Below are 19,259 nucleotides of genomic sequence, written 5' to 3' on the forward strand. Positions count from 1 at the left end.
GCCAAGATGCCCCTCAACAGATGACTGGATTAAGAAGCTGTGGTCCATATGTACAATGGAATATTACTCAGTTCTAAGAAAGAACAAATTCTCAACATTTGCTGCAACATGGACAGCACTGGAGGAGATAATGCTTAGTGAAATAAGTCAAGCAGAGAAAGACTATCATATGATTTCTCTCATCTATGGAACATAAGAACTAGGAAGATCGGTAGGGGAAGAAAGGGATAAAGAAAGGGGGGTAATCAGGTGGGGGAATGAAACATGAGAGACTATGGACTATGAGAAACAAACAAACTGGGGACTTCAGAGGGGAGGGGGGTGGGGGGATGGGATAGACTGGTGATGGGTGGTAAGGAGGGTACGTATTGCATGGTGCACTGGGTGTTATGCGCAACTGATGGAGCATCGAGCTTTGCGTCAGAATCCGGGGATGTACTGTATGGTGACTAACATAATAAAAAAATCATTAAAAAAGAAAAGAAGTTAGGAGTCTGGGATGGGCTGAGGCAGTAAATTGGGTATCTATATTTGGATTCGTAGTGGAGACGACAACACAGGAAGTATTTTAGGTGGTTTATTTCTTCTTTGCCAACTGTTACACATCCAACATCTTGCCTTACTGAATAAAACTGGAACTCCGGGATAACTGAATAAGAGAAAGGAGCAGCTATCTTCCCATTGTTTTAATCTCATAGGAAAATTTTAATAATGGATGATAAGGTATATATATTTTTTTTTTTTTAAAGATTTTATTTATTTATTCAACAGAGATAGAGACAGCCAGCGAGAGAGGGAACACAAGCAGGGGGAGTGGGAGAGGAAGAAGCAGGCTCATAGCGGAGGAGCCTGATGTGGCGCTCGATCCCATAACGCCGGGATTCACACCCTGAGCCGAAGGCAGACGCTTAACCACTGTGCCACCCAGGTGCCTCAAGGTATATATTTTTAAGAGTTCTTTGTAGATATCATTTGTAAGATTAAGGAGGATTGCTTCTATCCTTACTTTATTATCTCTTTCAGTGTAACAATACTGAACAATTGGCAAATTGAAATTTGATGTAAATATTGCCATTTATAATATCATCAGATGTAGAAAATACTTGGACATATTTAAGATATGTGAGGCCTATAAAAAGAAAACTAAAAAACTGCTAAGAGGAGTGCCTGGCTGGCTCTGTCAGTACAGCACGAGACTCTTAATCACAGGGTTGTGGGTTGAAGCCCCACATTGGGTGTACAGATGACTTTAAAATAAAACCTTTTAAAAAACATTGTGAACAAAATTTCAATAACATCTAAATAAAAGGAAACATATCATGTTTATGGATTGGGACACTCAGTATTTCTTCTAAATTGAAGATTAAATGCAATCCTAAACAAAATCCTTGTAGGCTTTTTTGTGATACAGAAATTGACAAGTGGATTTTTTTGTTGTATTTTTAATTTAAATTCAATTAATTAACATATAATGTATTGCTTTCAAAGGTAGAGGTCAGTGACTCATCAATCTTATATAACACCTAATGCTCATTACATCATGTGCCCTCCTTAATGTCCATCACCCAGTTAATCCATCTTCCCACCCCCTCCCCTCCAGCAACCCTCAGTTTGTGTCCTGTGATTAAGAGTCTCTTATGGTTTGTCTCCTCTGATTTCATCTTGTTTCATTCTTTCCTCTCTTACCCTATGATCCTCTGCTTCTTAAATTCCACAGATCAGTGAAATCATATAATTATCCTTCTCTGAATGACTTATTTCGCTTAGCATAATACCCTCTAGTTCCACCCACATCGTTGCAAATGGCAAGATTTCATTTTTTGATGGCCGAGTAGTATTCCATTGTATAAATACACTACATCTTTATCCATTCATCTGACAAGTAGATTCTAAAATTCATATGTAAAGGTGAAGGACCAAGAATGACTATTACAACTTTGAAAAAGAAGACAGTCGTAGGGGTACATGACCTTGATTTAAAGACATATCACAAAAACAAATTATTCAACACATGAAAGTATAGAATAGATAAATGCAACAGAAGAGAGTCCAGAAATAAACATACACAGAAATGATTGACCTTCAATGAAGATACAAAAGCCAATTCAAGGAAGAATAATCTTTTAAATCAATATGGCAGCAGCTCTTGGGTATCCATGTTTGTTTTTACTTTTTTTTTTTTTAAGTAATCTGTATGCCCAAGGTGGGGACCAAACTCATGACCCCAAGATCAAGAGTCACATGTTCTACTGAGTGAACCAGCCAGGTGCCCCGGGTATCTTTTTTTTCTTTTTTTTTTTTTTTGAATGCTCAAAAATTAACTGAGAAAGGCACATACACATCAGTTAAAAAAAACTATGGGGCGCCTGGGTGGCTCAGTCATTAAGCATCTGCCTTCAGTTCAGGGCGTGATCCCGGCGTTCTGGGATCAAGACCCACATCGGGCTCCTCCGCTGGGAGCCTGCTTCTTCCTCTCCCACTCCCCCTGCTTGTGTTCCCTCTCTTGCTGGCTGGCTCTCTCTCTGTCAAATAAATAAATAAAATCTTTAAAAAAAAAAAACTAAAAAAAAAAAAACTTACAGACAGAAACATAGGAAAAATTATGGCTTTAAATTTGGCAAACTTTTTTCCCACACAAACATTTCTTTTTTTTTCTTTTTAAAGATTTTATTTATTTATTTGACAGAGAGACACAAACATTTCTATATTCAAGATCAAAAGGATATTCAGTGAAAGAACAGACAAATTAGACTACATTGAAATTTTAAATTTTTTCACAAGAAAAGTGGTTGAAAAGACAAAACCAAGATTGGAAGAATATATTGACAAATATTTAAAATAGAAGACTTTTATCAATAATCCATGGACAAATGTCAAAACCCAGTAATTAAGATGACAAATCACATGAATTTCAAGAGATATGATGGCTGTAAATTGGCACATGAAAAAACATCTAAACACCACATCATTAGGGAAATACAAATTAAAATCACAAGGTTCCATTATACACCTATTATACCACTGAAATTAGGAAGCCTTGAGCATACCAGGAGTGAGTACGGATATAAGGAAACTGGAACTCTGGTTCTGGTTTTTCTGGTGAGAATGTAAACTGATACCACCATGAGATTATCCCTTAATAAGTTAGACATTCACCTACACTATGACACAGGAATGCACTGCTACATATTAACCACAAAGTCCTGCAGTCTTTCCCAGGATGCCTTAGGAAGCAATGCAAATGAAGCCAAAATAGGAATAAGAAATATTTTCTGACTCATACTGTGCCTCTGACATGACACTGTGACTCACAAAAGCTGTTCACCCCTTCACACTGGCAAACCACAATTCTATGCTAAACCCACCCCCAAAGTGCACATAGCCTCCAAACTTCGATGTGGCTTAAACAATAAGGTATTTGTCTACTACAAAGGACTTTCTCTACTGTGAACTTTCTGGTGCCTGATGAAGCAATATCTTCTACCGAAGTACTTTCCACATTTGCTGCACAAAAAGGCTTTTCTCCAGTGTGGACTTTGTGGTGCTGAACAAGTCTATCCTTGAGGTTGAAGGCTTCCCACATTCATTATACTCAAAGGTTCCTTCCTTCAGTTTGGATTCTCTGTGCTCAAGATTTCTTTTGTAAATGGAGGACATCCCACATTCATTACACTTATTCAAGGCCTCTCTCCATCATGAACTTTTTAGTGTTGAATGTTGAATGGACCAGCAATCAATGTCTAAAGAATTTCCCACATTTACTACATTCATATGGCTTTTCTCCAGGGTGAACTCTCTGGTGCTCATTGAATTCAAATCTCTTTATGAAGGTTTTCCCACACTTGCTGCGTTCATAAAACTTTTCTCCGATGTGGATTCTCTGGTGCAAAAGAAATCTTTTTTTGTGGATGAAAGATTTCCACATTTACCACGCTGAGATGGCCTTCTCCAGTGTGAACTTTCTGGTGTTTAAGGAGAGTGGAGCTGTGTCTGAAGAACTTCCCACACTGGCTGCACTCATAAGGCTTTTCTCCAGTGTGGATTCTCTGGTGCTCAAGAAGTCTGCTTTTGTAGACAAAGGACTTTTCACATTCACTGCACTTATAAAGTCTTTCTCCAGTGTGGATTCTCTGGTGTTCAAGAAGTCTCTTTTTATATATGAAAGACTTCCCACATTCACTGCACTTATGAGGCCTTTCTCCAGTGTGAACTTTCCAGTGATGATTTAGGCTAGATTTGTGTCTCAAGAACTTCCCACATTTGTTACACTCGTAAGGCTTTTCTCCAGTATGGATTCTCTGGTGCTCAAGAAGTAATCTTTTGTAGAAGAAGGACTTAGCACATTCATTGCACTTATAAGGCCTTTCTTCAGTGTGGATTCTCTGGTGCTCAAGAAGTCTCCTTTTATGAATGAAGGACTTCCCACATTCACTGCATTTATAAGGCCTTTCTCTAGTGTGAACTTTCCAGTGATGAATAAGACTGGGTCTGTGTCTGAAGAATTTCCCACATTCGTTACACTCATGAGGCTTTCCTCCAGTGTGGATTCTCTGGTGCCTTAGAAGTATTCTTTTGTAGAAGAAAGACTTCCCACATTCATTGCACTTATAAAGCCTTTCTCCAGTGTGGATTCTCTGGTGCTCAAGAAGTCTCTTTTTATAGATGAAAGACTTCCCACATTCACTGCACTTATAAGGCCTTTCTCTAGTATGGATTCTCTGGTGCTCAAGAAGTCTGCTTTTATAGATGAAGGACTTCCCGCATTCACTGCACTTATGAGGCCTTTCTCCAGTGTGAACTTTCCAGTGTTGATTAAGACTAGATTTGTACTTAAAGAACTTCCCACATTTGCTACACTCATGAGGCTTTCCTCCAGTGTGGATTCTCTGGTGTTCAAGAAGTCTTTTTTTGGAGATGAAGGACTTTTTACATTGACTGCACTTATGAAGGCTTTCTCCGGCGTGAGCACTCTGCTCCTCCGTAAATTTAACCTTTTTGGCGCAGGCTTGCTCACGTGTGCTGTGCTGCCCTCGCAGAGTGTGAGAAACTGCCCTGCCCCTCCTGCCTCTGTGTGGATGCTCTCCGCTGGGGATGACCTGGTGCTGGAGAAGGCCCACGCTGCCCAGGGAATCATCCTCAGCCTCTCCACAGGTGAAAATATTGTCTGACACGAGGATTTTGCTCTTCACGAACAAAGCCCCATTCTCCTCCCTTCCAAGGTCCTTCTCTCCATGGTTCTGCTTCTGGTGCTGGTATAAGCATGAACTAAATGAGCACAGTTTCCCACAAGGCCCACAAGTGTATGGTTTCAGCCCAGCACACGTTCTTTCATGCTCAGCCAGGTACAAGATGTCTTTCTCCGCTGGGACACACACATTGCAGGAATGGGCCTTTGGGATAGACAGGCCTGGATCTGGAGTATTGGCCTGTGACACTCTTTCCACAAAAACACATTGTTCAGAAAGAGCTTCCTCAGCCTTTACTCCATGCCACCAACCTGAGATCAGAAAAATGCTGGTGAAGTTTATTATAGATTTTGGTGACTTATAGACTTAAGTCTATAAGACTTAAGACTTATAAGACTATAAGTCTGTAGACTTATAGACTTATAGACTTTATTATAGACAGCCCATTAAAATGTGTGCAGGGCAAAACCAGGACTGAGTCCATGGGTTTGTTTTCAGGACAAGGGAGCCAGGATCAGGTGAAGGAAGGAGACACTGTATAGTACTAGGCCTCTGACGGTTACAGAACAGTGTGTGTGGGGACACAGGCCTCACAACTAGCAAGAAAGTAAGACAGAGTGCTGTGCCAGCAAGAGAGGTCTGGTAAAACTTACTCCTCTGGGAGGGACAGAGATCCTTGGAAAAAGAAAAAAAAGCAGACGCTCATATAAGGCAATGTGTGGGAATGAGGGTCCTTACCCAGGGAGGCTATCAGTGCCAAGTTCTCCAGCATCACAGTGTGGTACAGGTGTCTCTGAGCCTCGTCGAGGAGCCCCCACTCCTCCTGGGAGAAGTACACAGCCACATCCTCAAATGTCAGATGGACCTGTCATGATGAGGGCAGAGCATTGCATAAGCAGCCTCTCTGACCAAGAACCCCAGGCTATGGCCCTGCCCCCAGCTCCCCAACTCAGAGGAGATACCAGGTCCTGCTCCACTGGTACCCACTCTTCCCCATGTCAAACTCCTCACTGTTGCCAATCCTCAGTAAGAACAGATAGGGGAGAGGCAGTCTTACCTACGTTCTAGGCTGGTGTAGAGAGTCCCTGCCACTCTCTTCACAGTTAACTCTCCTGGGATCACCCAGATCATGCCCCATATGTCACTTATGTTCAGCCTTCTGGCTTAAGACTGAGTACAAGGACGCTAAGTGCATCCTCACTCCCTCCACATTTGCACAGTACAACGGGACCACTCCTCTCTTGCACGCCAGACCACAACCACTCACCCACAACACCACTGCCACCTCTGGTCCATGTCACAGGCACCTCTCCGGCCTCCCCACAAGCCACTCTGCACGTGGCACCCAGGCAGGGCTTGCCAAATACAACAGGATCCAGGGGTACCCCAGGCCTCTGATGGACCCTCCTGCCAGAGGCAGTCCCAGCACTGCTCTGAGGACCGCCGCACCACAGGCCCAGCTCCTCGTTCCATCTTTAGCCACCCTAGCCTGTGCAGGAGTCAGACCATCTAAGCCCTCCTCCTCAGTGTTGCTTGTGCTGTCCCCACACTAGTCACACCTTTCCTCTCTCCACCTCCTCTCATTCAAAACCCACCCCTACTTCTCCTATCGCAGCCAAGAGACTCTCAGCTGACCTCCTTCTCCCTTAAGCTAATCTGTCATCCCGTCTGACACACTTCAAGTTCCACAAGAGCTGTCACAAAACTGAACCTGGGGAGGGAAAAAAGTACCATGCCTTACACAGTGTCATCTGATCTCCATTACTGTTGTGCCTTTCAATAAATCTTGCATCCAGCCCCTGGGAATCCTGTGCCACCACCTGGACTCCCACCTGAAGCATGTTCCCTTATACCCCCCACCACAACACACACACTCATCGTCACTGTACTTCCTCATGTCTTAGTGATGACAGCCATCCCACAGGTGCCCAAGCAAGTGAGCCAGTCCACGGAGAATATCCTCCCCATCCTTCCCCTATAACGGTATTGCCACCATGATCAGCAGGCTGCACCCTCTTAAATGTGACATGGTCTACATGCCTGCCACCGCTGAGGGGTGTCTTCAAACCTGAACCCCTTCCCTGAAATCCAGATGCTTGTTTCTAGATGCCCACTTGCCACCTCCACTCAGAGGTCCCGGCAATATCTCAGATGTAACATGGCGAAAACCTAACTCCTGATAGTTCTGCTGTTAAGTATTCCTGCTATGGACTTTCCATCTCAGCAACAGCACTTCCACACTTCCAGCTAAAGCCAAATATCCTGGAGTAATCCCAGATTCTCTCTCACGCTGTACAGCAGAAAATCATTTCTACTTACAAAATAGCCTAGAAACAAAACAGTCTTCTCCAACTATGGAGCCAGTGCTATGATCCGGCTACTATTAACCTTCACCAAGACTGCAGCCTCCACTGGGGTCTCCCTGCCTCCACCCTCACCCTCACAATCTATCCTCCACTCTGCAGGCAGAGTAGCTTTAGACCTGAGTCAGATCACTTCCCTTCTCTGCTCCAAACCTTCCATGGACCCACTACCCTCAGCAGACCCAATTCCTCAAGCTGTTACTTGAGGACTGACTCTTGCCCCTCAATCTCTGTTCCCAGCAGATTTAATGTAGTCCTGCAGTTCACTCAACACTCCCATGTGGACATGCTGGTTCTTGTGCCAGGAAACCTTTCATCGCTTCACCTTATTGACTAGAGAAATGGGACACCGCAACACAACTTCTGACTTTGACTAAGGACCCTGCACCTAAGATGACCCCAGGGCCCAGAACAAAGGGCCTGAGTATGTCACTATCTCTTTTATCTGTGTGCCAGGACCATGGGGATGGGGAACAGGGCCAGTGAGCACAACCTCCCAGCACTTCTATTATTTCAATGTGTTCGCCATCTTGGAGGCTCCCTGAATCTCACTGCTTAACAGATTTTATACCTCCAGCTCCTCTCCCATCTGGGAGGTGGGGGGTAGCTAAAAGTTGAAACATCTTTTTTTTTTTTAAACATTTTATTTTCAAGTAATCTCTATACCCAACGTGGGCCACAAACTTACGGCCCCAAGATCAAGAGTCTCATGCTCTTCCATCTGAGACAGACAGGCACCCAAAAAGTTTAAACTTCTAATCACCTGGTCTTTCTGGTGAACAGCCCCAACTTGAGGCTATCTAGGAGCCCCACCCCGTCACCTCATTAGAATAAACTCCTGTGTGATAAAAGGGGACAGTTATGATACCAAAAACCACTCCTAACATCCAGGAAATTCCAACGGTTTTAGGAGATCTATGGCAAAAGTCCATGACAAAATTCATATATATATATTTATCACAGAGGTATATTGTCATTTCAATCAATTATTACTTGCCTGCATTAGTTTAACTGGCTAAAGCTATATTGTTTTGAACTTGTACTTCCTGGGAAAGCTGAGGCACTTATGAGACGCTTCATGAAACTGGGTTGCTCCACCAGCCAGGCTGGCCCTTCCCTGGCTCCACAGGGAGTAGACAGTCTGTTGAGTCTTCAGAGCAGAGACTCTCACATGCCCTCAAACCTCCCCTTCCATCTCCATCCCAGCAGGGCTCCTTACTCATTACACCTTCCCCTCCCCACATAAAGCCCTGGACCACAGGACCCTCCCATCTGCAGGCACTCTGCCTATCCTCCAGCCCCAGCCCTCTCTTCATCTAGGGGCCTATCTCAAAGAAGTGTTCAGATTTTTCCCTCCTAAATCTGAGATCCAGGTTTGGTCCTGGTCCAGGACTTAGGCTGTCACTATAGGGACATCACTGAGCCAGCTTCCCTTGAATCCCGAACAGAGATTCCATCTGCCTGTATGTCACCTCTACTTTGGGAGCTTAGAAAGAGTATGTCCAAAATCCAACTCCTAGGCTCTCGCTGAAACCTGCTCCTCACACCAGTTTCCTCGTCTCAGCGCGTCTAGATAATCAGGCAAAAGAAAGACTGGATAGTCTTTCATTCTGTTCTTTTTGCTTACAGCCACACCCGCTGCAGCAGGAAATCCTCCCGGTTTTATCTTTAAAATTTACCAGGAATCTTATTACTTGTATTCCAGAAACCAGCATTATTGTTTCAAGTCTTTTGCAGCAGTCTCCCCCGCTCCCCAATCCCGTCCTACCCTGAGCAGCCTTTCAAAGGCTGTAAAACTCCAACCCAGCCCGCGTCCCTCTTCCATTCACAACCTTCCAAGGCCCCTAGAGCCCTCACCCAGACCGCCCAGCTGCTCCCTGCAGACGGAAGTCGGACCCCCGCTCTCCCGAAGGCTCCCGGCTCACGCGCGCCCGCACGGCTTCTCACGCGCTGGTCCCTTCCACACGCATCCCACTGGCGGCCAGAAATGGGGCCCCCACCCACGAACGCCCCAGATTCTGGGGACCTGGGCGGGGACTGCAGTGCCCTGAGCAGGAGACCCCCCCCCTTGGGGTTCGGGCCACGTGAGGGTCCAGAAAACACAAGCTCTCACCTGAGCCGGGTACTCCAGCCCGGCCGTCACCATAGTAACCTGCGGGTTCAACGGGGCCAGGGGACACGTAATAATGGCGGGGATGGGCAGGAGGCCCCGAAAGCGGCTCCCCGCAGCCGCACTGACACCGAACCTCAGACCCGCTCCCGTGCAGAGCCCACGTTTCTTCTTTCGCTCCTCTAGGTTCTAGTTCCCTCCGCAGGACACAGGGACTAGGAGCGTAGGATAAGAAGCACTGCCTCCACGAGGAACAGGCGGGAAGCCCGCCCGCTGGCCTTTCGCCCTCTTGGAGACGCCCAGTGTGCGCCCTCATTGGTCAGAGTGATTCGGAAGCTGGGCGCACAGTCTTCTGGGTAACGTAGTTCGTCTCATCCCTGGCTTGCTGTGGGGTTAAGAGCCTTTCCCGCTCGCCCGCACATTGAGGGCCCGGAGGCCCCAATGAGAGGACAAATTAAAAATACATCAAATTAGAGTCAGAAAAACCTGTTAGCCTTAAAATAAAACTGCCAGTTATTTAACCAGCCAAAGATGGGCTTATTTGGGAATAAAAGAGAATTGGAATCCAGGACGAACAAACTACTGCAAAACCGTAGGCAGTCGAAGGACAAGGAGAGGTACCCACTTTTACGGAGAAAAGAGGTAAGTTGGGAAGGCTGTTATAAACAAAATCCATTGGAGTAAACTGGGAGTTCGAAGTAGAGTGGCTTCTCATTGGCTGAGTTGTTGAGTTGGGGGATAAGGAAAGTTTTCTTTCTCCAGCTGGGCTAGTAAAGTAGCATCCGTCTGCTAGGTCAAGAGTATCCCTTCCTGGGGGCGCCTGGGTGGCACAGCGGTTAAGCGTCTGCCTTCGGCTCAGGGCGTGATCCCGGGGTCCTGGGATCAAGCCCCACATCGGGCTCCCTCCTCAGTGAAAGCCTGCTTCTCCCACTCCCACTCCCCCTGCTTGTGTTCCCTCTCTCACTGTGTCTCTCTTTGTCAATAAATAAAAATCTTAAAAAAAAAAAGTTCAAAAAGGAAGGAAATTTCTAAGTTTAATGAATTTGGGGAAATCTCTCACCTTGGGTCTTACAAAAATACATGCATTTTTTTAAAACATATTTTTGAATCATAATTGAATCCAGTTCTTTCTGACAGAAAATCACCTGGAAAGATCCTATGGAGCCTCGGGGGACTGAGAGAAATCCTGTGTGTTTAGATTGTCACGAGGCGAAGAGCAGCAGACTAATGAAATGAGGAAAGGATGGTGATAGAGGGTTCTGCAAAATAGTAACCCTGCAGTCCCAGGACAGCTCAGCCCAGCCTTCTGTCGCAGATTTGATGCAAACCAAGCTCTTTTTTCCTTATAGCGCAGCAATGCCCCTTCAAGTTCTCCCTCCACGTCCTAGATCAGAAGTTGGTTTGTGTCCCTTTTCCTTCCTTCACTGCCCTACCTAAAACCTTTAGCAGAATAGCTTCCTCTAAAAAGAATTGCTTTAGCAACATCTCAGAAATTTTAATGTGTATTTATTTTGCAGAAGGTAGTGTTAATTTACTTGGACTGGAAAACTTCAGTCTTATGTCTAGGAACTCTGGGTATCTGGCTCTGAGTCTTTGTTGAGATAGGGTGGTGGGATTTATTATGTGCTGTTTAAAGTCCAAAAATCCCATGGGGGCACCCAAGGCGGGTTTGTTACTGACAGTTTTCAAAAATCTTAAAAAAAATAGTCTTAACAAAAAAGTTCAAAAGACAACATAACAAGGTATATGGTAATGAAACTCTAGATGGCTTGCAGTGAAATCATCGTTCAAGGTAGAGATTTATGGATGAAAATTATGTTGCCTCACTCTTACCCAAATGTATTATTGTAATGGGTGTAATATCTAAATGCGAAATTCTCTTACTGAAATTATTTTGGAAAAGAACGACATGAAAATTGCGAAAAGACAAAAAGCTAACATTAACTTAGTGCCTTATGAGAGCTGAGATCTAGAGAATATTATACCTTTGCTTTATCTACAGATGGCCATAGTGGTGAAGCTATTTGTCTACAGATACCTTCTCATCTGCTTGAAGCCAAAAGTCCAGGACTGACCCCAATGTACTTAACATGCATATGATCTGGATTCATCTATATAATGTGCCTCTGATACTAACAGATTAAAATGTAAAATAATTCTAATATTGTTTAGTTTTTAATACCCATTTTTAATGGGTATAGCTATATCTATTTCAAAGAACCCTTTTAGGAGGTAATATGCAGGAACTGTTGCCTCCTAACCACACCCAAAATGCTGTGGGTTCTGACCACAGAACCACAGATCTCTGTGGAGTTTATAACCAAGGGGAGAAAGCCATTGAAAAAGGGGCCCAGATACACTAGATAAAATTCTCTGTGTGTCTGGCTTGCGATAATATGTGCCCTAATGGTTATAGCCCATGTTTTGTGGATGGAGGACAAGAACCAAGGAAAACACTACTTGCCAAATAGTGCCAGAGATTTTGTGGGCTCATATGCTTAGTAATAATAGCCCCAGTGGCCACAGTGTGTACTTATGAGAAACTCATTGGCATATGCAAATTACAATAGAATTAGGGGTGACTACTTCCCATATGACATCCTAGGGACATTAAGCATTTTAGGGCCCATAAAATGTACTCAGATATCACCTCAGCAATAAGTAGGCTATGGCAGGGGTGCCTGGGTGGCTCAGTCCATTAAGGGTCAGACTCTTGGTTTCAGCTCAGGTCACGATCTCAAAGTTATGGGATTGAGCCCCCTGCCAGTCCCCAAGCTCAGCATGGAGTTTGCTTGAGATTCTCTCCTTCTCCCTCTGCCCCTCCTCCTGCTCATGTTCTTGCTCTCTCTGTCTCTCTCTGTCTCTCTCTCTAAAATAAATAAATAAAATCTTAAAAAAAAAAGCAGCCTATGGCAAAAATAGATGTGGTGGCCAAACCATCATTGGCTCTGAAAGAGCCCTATGTGAAACTGTCATGGGTCTAGCTGGCCTGAGATAACCAGAATCTGTCTTTACTGAAGAGAGAGATACTGAGGAAAAATTTTCATTGGCCATACTGACCACACGGAAGGTGTGTGTTTTCCAGGAAGAAGAGAAAATATTTGTTATCTTCCGTGGGGCTGCTGTAACAAATCCCACAAACTAGGTGGCTCAAAATAGAAGAAATTTGTTCTCTCCAGTTCAAAAAATCGGAAGTCTGAAATCAAGAGGTTGGCAGGGTAGGTTCCTTCTGGAGGCTCTGAGGAGACTGTTCCATGCCTCTCACCTAGCTTCTGGTGGTTTCCAGAAATCCTTGGCTTGTAGATGCATCTCTCCAGCTTCTGCATACATTTTCATGTGGCCTCTTCCCTTGCGTTTCTAAGTATATCAAATCTCTTCTCCTTTCTCTTATGAGGACATCAATTATTGGACTTAGGGCCCACTGCAAATACAAAATGATCTCTTCCCAAGATCCTAAATTAAATTATATCTACAAAGACCCTGTTGTCAAATAAGTCATTTCCCAGGTATCTGGGATTAAGATTTGGACATAATCTTTTTCAAAAGACACCATTTAACCCTGTTAACAGATGGTGAGCAGCTTGAACAGATAATACAGCTTTAGAGAAATGGATAAAACAAATTCTTCAGATAGTAAGACAGCACACTAGGGAACATAGATAGAAAGAGCATTCATGCTGACCCAAAAGGAACAGTTATATTTGCTTCTCCAGATTGAAGCAAAAGTAGATTCAGAACGATAGCCTGGAATCTTGTCAGCTGAAAGAGCCAGGTACCAAGCAATTGGGGACCACTTATAAAGCCCAAAGCCTTAAATTACTCATACTAACTGATACTAAACTGTTCATCTGGACTGCCTTGCCTGTCCCCCAGAAACCCAAATAAAGGTGGTACCCTAAACCTTCCCCTTGCTTCTGACTTTTACTTCCTGACCACCCTGGTATCTTTCCCATGTGGCCCTTTGTGACATGCCTCCTGTTTCTAGAACATGTGAGTATCATAAACTTTGTTTTCCTGAGATCCTCCTCTGTCTCCTCTTGTGACCACACCTGATTGACCATTTCTTAAAAGAATACAAAATAATGAGGAAAATAATTTTTATACATTTTCAAAGAATCCTTCCTCTAATAACTTACATTTATACCAGAAAAATAGTAACTTTTGTGTATGGGGATAAGAGGGACAAAGTGAGGGGCGCCTGGGTGGCACAGCGGTTAAGCGTCTGCCTTCGGCTCAGGGCGTGATCCTGGAGTTATGGGATCGAGCCCCACATCAGGCTCCTTTGCTATGAGCCTGCTTCTTCCTCTCCCACTCCCCCTGCTTGCATTCCCTCTCTAGCTGGCTGTCTCTATCTCTGTCAAATAAATAAATAAAATCTTTAAAAAAAAAAAAGAGGGACAAAGTGAAAAATTACCATCACCAATAATGGGAAAACAGACATTACTATGCCTCCTAATATAACACATTGAGGGCAAAGCAATACTTCTGTGGTGTCCTTGCCACAAAAATGCCAAAACTCAATTAATCATTAAGAAACCTATGACACACTAGCCGAGGTAAATTTTAAAAATAATTGGCATTTATTTTTCAGAAACAACAAGAAAAAAACACTCCTGAGGAGTGAGAAACTGTTTCTGACCAATAGAGAATAAAAGCAAATGAGAAATAAATGCAATTCTTGATACTGGACTTGGCTCTGGACTGAAAAAAATTAGCCGTAAAGGGCATTAATAAAACAATTGACATAATTTAAATATGGCCTGTAAATTAAATAATACTATTATATCAATATTAAATTACTTGGTTTTGAATACTGAACTAGGTTATGTAGGATAATGTCAATTTATATAGGAAATATACACCAAAGTGTTCTTTGGCCAAGGGGTACAATGTTCCCAACATACTTTCAAGGTGTTCAAATATATATATACATATATATATATATATATATATGTTCAAAAATAACACATATGTTCAAAAATTATATATCTACATTGTATACACATACACAAATGTATATGCATATAAGGGTATAAGACAGAAAAATCTTCTTTAATCTTATAAATAACATCTTTAATCTTTAATTTTATAAATAACAAAAATACTGTTACAAATATCATAGCTCATGGCCCATTGTTAAAATATTCCAATGAGATTAAAACAAAAGGAGGATGGCTGCTCTTTGCACTCTTAATCAACATTTTTCTAAAGATCCTATTTTGTGCAATAAGGCAAGAAGATAAATATGTAAAAATTGGAAAGGAAGAAATAAACGTGTCTTCCCGCATCATGTAAACTATTTCCTCAAATGTTATCTTCACTATGAGTACAAATATTGACAGCCAATCACAACTTTAACCCATCTCGAATCCCTGATCTTTTTATCACCTGTACTCTGCTCTTCTTGTTTCTATAGGACCCATCACCTTCTAAAGTACTATGTGACTTAATATCACAGATGCATTGTTTGTTGTCTTTTCCATCAACTACAGAGTAAATTCCAGGATTTCTTTTTATATTTTGCGCACTGATATATGCCATATGCCTAGAAATGTGCCTGAAACCCATAAACTACACAATAAATATTTGTTAAAATACTGAACAAATAATCACACCATAATACCCTATTTATTCATACAACTCCAGATACACTTTCTCCCTCCACCCACACTGCTTTTTCCTTCAATTTCACTGCCTTCAGCACTCTCAGGAATGGGAAGGAATCTTCTTCTGTAAATAGAGCCCTCAAACTAAGACATTTGATCAATCTCTTTCTCTCACTGATTAGATAAAATGGTACTCTTTCACATTCCACTAGGATTAAATTATTTCAAAAGTAGGTTCTCCCCATCTGTTTCTGCCACTCTTTTTTAAACAAAATTTTTAAAGATTTTATTTATTTGTTTTAGAGAGAGATCACACAAGCTGGGGGGAGGGGCTGGGGGAAGAAGGAGAAGCAGACTCCCTGCTGAGCATGCATCCTGGTGCAGGGCTTGGTCCCAGGACCCCGAGATCATGACCTGAGCCGAAGCCAGAAACTTAACTTACTGAGCCACACAGGTGCCCCTCTGCCACTCTTTTTTTTTTTTAAGATTTTTTAAATTTATTTATTCGACAGAGATAGAGACAGCCAGCGAGAGAGGGAACACAAGCGGGGAGTGGGAGAGGAAGAAACAGGCTCATAGCAGAAGAGCCCTGATGTGGGGCTCGATCCCAGAACGCTGGGATCACGCCCTGAGCCGAAGGCAGACGCCCAACCGCTGTGCCACCCAGGCACCCCCCCTCTGCCACTCTTAATGGATATCCTATTAGCACTTTTTTTAAATGATTTTTTTATTATATTATGTTAGTCACCATACAGTACATCCCCAGATTCCGATGTAAAGTTTGATGCTGTTAGCACTTTTAATAGCTTTCAGAAGTTTTCACAATCCCAGATTTTTTTTAGTTATTTTGGGATTAATTAGAATTAATCTCTACTCCTCATGCAGACACTGTCACTGCAGTTACAGGTGAAATGATAATCACTTACGGGCAAGCAGATGAGATCACAGACCAAACCTTTATCTCTGGCATACATATCCTATTGAGACACTTCACAGATGCTGTGGCGGCAGTCCTTGTCCTGGGAGCAAATCTAAACTGTGTAAATAGCTTTTCTTTTCAGGTAAGTATCATATTCTTAGAAAATACTTATCTTAGGAAATCCAAGATTATTCTTTTTAAAATTGGCTTTTTGAGCTGGTAAGGGGGAGAAGTCTTAGGTAGATGATAGATACACGACACATAAATGATAGGTAGACAGACAGCAGATAGAAAGATGATAGATAAAAATAGATAGATAGGTAGATAGAGTAGATAAGAAGACCAAACACATACAAACAGGAAAGACATTTGTTGAGGAAACCACAGGCATGTCGCCAGTCTTGTCAAACCTCCTCAGGGCACCAATAAGCAGATATAAAATTTGCTTTATGTTTCCTAATTTCTCAATCATGTTGGATAAAAGATTGATACAATACTGACTGGCTCGGTATACAAAGGTCTCCTGTCTTCATCCCCACAGCTGCTGAGCCCTCATTCAATCACCCAGACTTATAGATGGACACTGAGGTTATTTCTTTTATTTGTTTGTTTTTGTTCTTTCGGCAGAGTTTTTTTTCTCTTTCTTTCTTCCTTCTATTTTAATGGATTTTATTTTGTCATTGAAATATATTTGACAAAGAACTTTGTGCAAGTTAATGTGTACAACATGTTAATTTGATACATTTATATATTGTAATATGATTGCCATTGTAGTGATAATTAGCACCTCTATCTTGTTACATAATTATCCTTTCATTTTAGTTATTGGAATAATTAAGTTATAGTCTCTTAGCAAGTTTTATGATTATCAGAGGCTATTTCTAATCCAGTTTGTCAGTGGATTGCCTTTTGCACACACACACACACACACAAAGCATAAAATGTTAATACCCACTAAAAGTGAGAAAATAAGTTTTAGGATAAATGCTGAAAAGTACTCTGCATAGTGTTGACAAGGCATTTATTTTTGCTTTTTTCCTCTCATTCTTCTGACCTCAATTAAAATCAGTCCCTAGATATTGATGCAATGGGTTCTGGCAAATTGGAATTGGGGATTATCTTCGTCACTCAGACTGGAGTTGGGATCCTAGGAAATTCATTCCTTTTTTGTCTTTATACTTTCTCTTTGGTCACTGGACACAAGTTGAGACCTACAGACTTAATTCTCAACCAACTGGTCCTAGCCAACTCCATGGTCCTTTTTTCCAAAGGGATCCCTCAAACAATGGTGGCTTTTGGATCCCAGTATTTCCTGGATGATGCTGCCTGTAAACTTATCTTTTATTATTACAGAGTGAGCACTGGGGTTTCCTTCAGCACTATCTGTCTCCTCAATGGCTACCAGGTTATTAAACTGAACCCTAGTATTTGTAGGTGGATGGAGCTCAAAATTAGATCCCCAAAGTTCATTGGCTTCTGCTGTTTTCTCTGCTGGATCCTACATCTATTGATAAATTCATGTATTCCTGTAATAGTGAATGGTCCATCAAATAGCAAAAACCTTAGTGTCAAAACTAATGGATACTGTTCCTGGAATGGGGTATTGAGATTTAACATATTATATACAGTCATATATTTTTCCCTTGACTTTATGAGTTTGGGCTTCTTGGTGTGGGCTAGTAGCTCCATGATCTCCATCCCACTCAGGCATAAACAGCAAGTACAGCACATTCGCAACAACAGCCGTGCCCCCAGAATGTCCCATGAGGCCAGAGCCACACGCACCATCTTCGTCCTGGTGAGCCCCTTTGTTACTTTTTATTCAATCTATGCTATTTTGACTGTTTGGATGAATGTGGTTGCAAATCCAGGCCAGTGGAAAGTGAACAGCACTGTGCTCCTCTCGTTGTGTTTTCCAGCACTCAGCCCCTTCACACTCATGTTCAAAGACACTCGAGTCTCTCAGTTCTGCTTTGTCTGTAGGGCAAGGACAAATTGTTTTCCCAATGTGGTTACAGTGATATGAGTCTGTTTTAATAGCATTTAATCATTCATTTAAACGTTTGTTAACATTCTATTAACTACTGTGTGATAGGAAATTATGATGTCATGGCAAATAAGGCCAGGAAAAGCCCATTGTCTTATAACAGAGATAAAAATGAACACCACGTACTGAAGTATACAAAGGTTACTCACTCTGTGTCAGGATCTTCAAAGGAGAAGTTCAGAAAATTTTGAAATAGTGTAAAAGAGGGGCACCTGATTGGCTCAGTCGGCCAAGCATCTGACTTCAGCTCAGGTCATGCTATTGGGGTCCTGGGATCAAGCCCTGCACATGGGGCTCCCCGCTCAGAGGGGAGTCTGCTTCTCCTTCTCCCTCTCTCTCTGCCCCTCCCCCCACTCATGCTCTCTCTCTTTCAAATAAATAAACAAAATCTTTTTTAAAAAGTTCAAAAAGAGGGGCGCCTGGGTGGCTCAGTCATTAAGCGTCTGCCTTCAGCTCAGGTCATGATCCCAGGGTTCTGGGATCAAGCCCCACATTGGGCCCTGCTCAGCGGGAAGCCTGCTTCTCCCTCTCCCACTCCCCTGCTTGTGTACCCTCTCTCACTGTGTCTCTCTCTGTCAAATAAATAAAAATCTTAAAAAAAAAAAGTTCAAAAAGGAAAGAAATTTCTAAGTTTAAACAATTTGGGGATATCTCTCACCTTGGGTCTTACAAAAATACATGCAAGTTTTTTTAAACATATTTTTGAATCATAATTGAGTCCAGTTCTTTCTGACAGAAAGAAAATCACCTGGAAAGATCCTATGGAGCCTCGGGGGACTGAGAGAAATCCTGTGTGTTTAGATTGTCACGAGGCGGGGAGAGCAGCAGACTATGAAATAAGAAAAGGATGGTGATGGAGGGTTCTGGGTGAACACTTAGGACAGGCCAAGAAAGCTGAACATTTGTTTTTTATTTTTTTTTAAAGATTTTATTTATTTATGTGACAGAGAGACAGCCAGCGAGAGAGGGAACACAGCAGGGGAATGGGAGAGGAAGAAGCAGGCTCCCAGCGGAGGAGCCCGATGTGG

At 42.6% G+C, this 19,259-nt stretch overlaps 2 protein-coding genes across 2 annotated transcripts; one reads left to right on the plus strand and one right to left on the minus strand.

Annotated features, from left to right (window-relative positions):
* Window positions 1–2,686: 2,686 nt before the first annotated feature.
* Window positions 2,687–9,932, minus strand: LOC100464176 (zinc finger protein 549). The gene is made up of 3 exons (XM_034639561.1): window positions 9,663–9,932; window positions 5,925–6,051; window positions 2,687–5,497 (listed from the first exon to the last, which is right to left on the minus strand). Exons 1-3 carry the CDS (start codon window positions 9,693–9,695, stop codon window positions 3,852–3,854), a joined length of 1,806 nt encoding a protein of 601 aa, XP_034495452.1. The 5' UTR covers window positions 9,696–9,932; the 3' UTR covers window positions 2,687–3,851.
* Window positions 9,933–17,196: 7,264 nt separating this feature from the next.
* Window positions 17,197–18,210, plus strand: LOC117795129 (vomeronasal type-1 receptor 1). Its single transcript, XM_034638056.1, has one exon. The coding sequence runs from the start codon at window positions 17,272–17,274 to the stop codon at window positions 18,208–18,210; it is 939 nt and encodes a 312-aa protein (XP_034493947.1). The 5' UTR covers window positions 17,197–17,271.
* Window positions 18,211–19,259: the final 1,049 nt, after the last annotated feature.

Source organism: Ailuropoda melanoleuca, chromosome 12, assembly GCF_002007445.2.
Source record: "Ailuropoda melanoleuca isolate Jingjing chromosome 12, ASM200744v2, whole genome shotgun sequence".
NCBI lineage: Eukaryota > Metazoa > Chordata > Mammalia > Carnivora > Ursidae > Ailuropoda > Ailuropoda melanoleuca.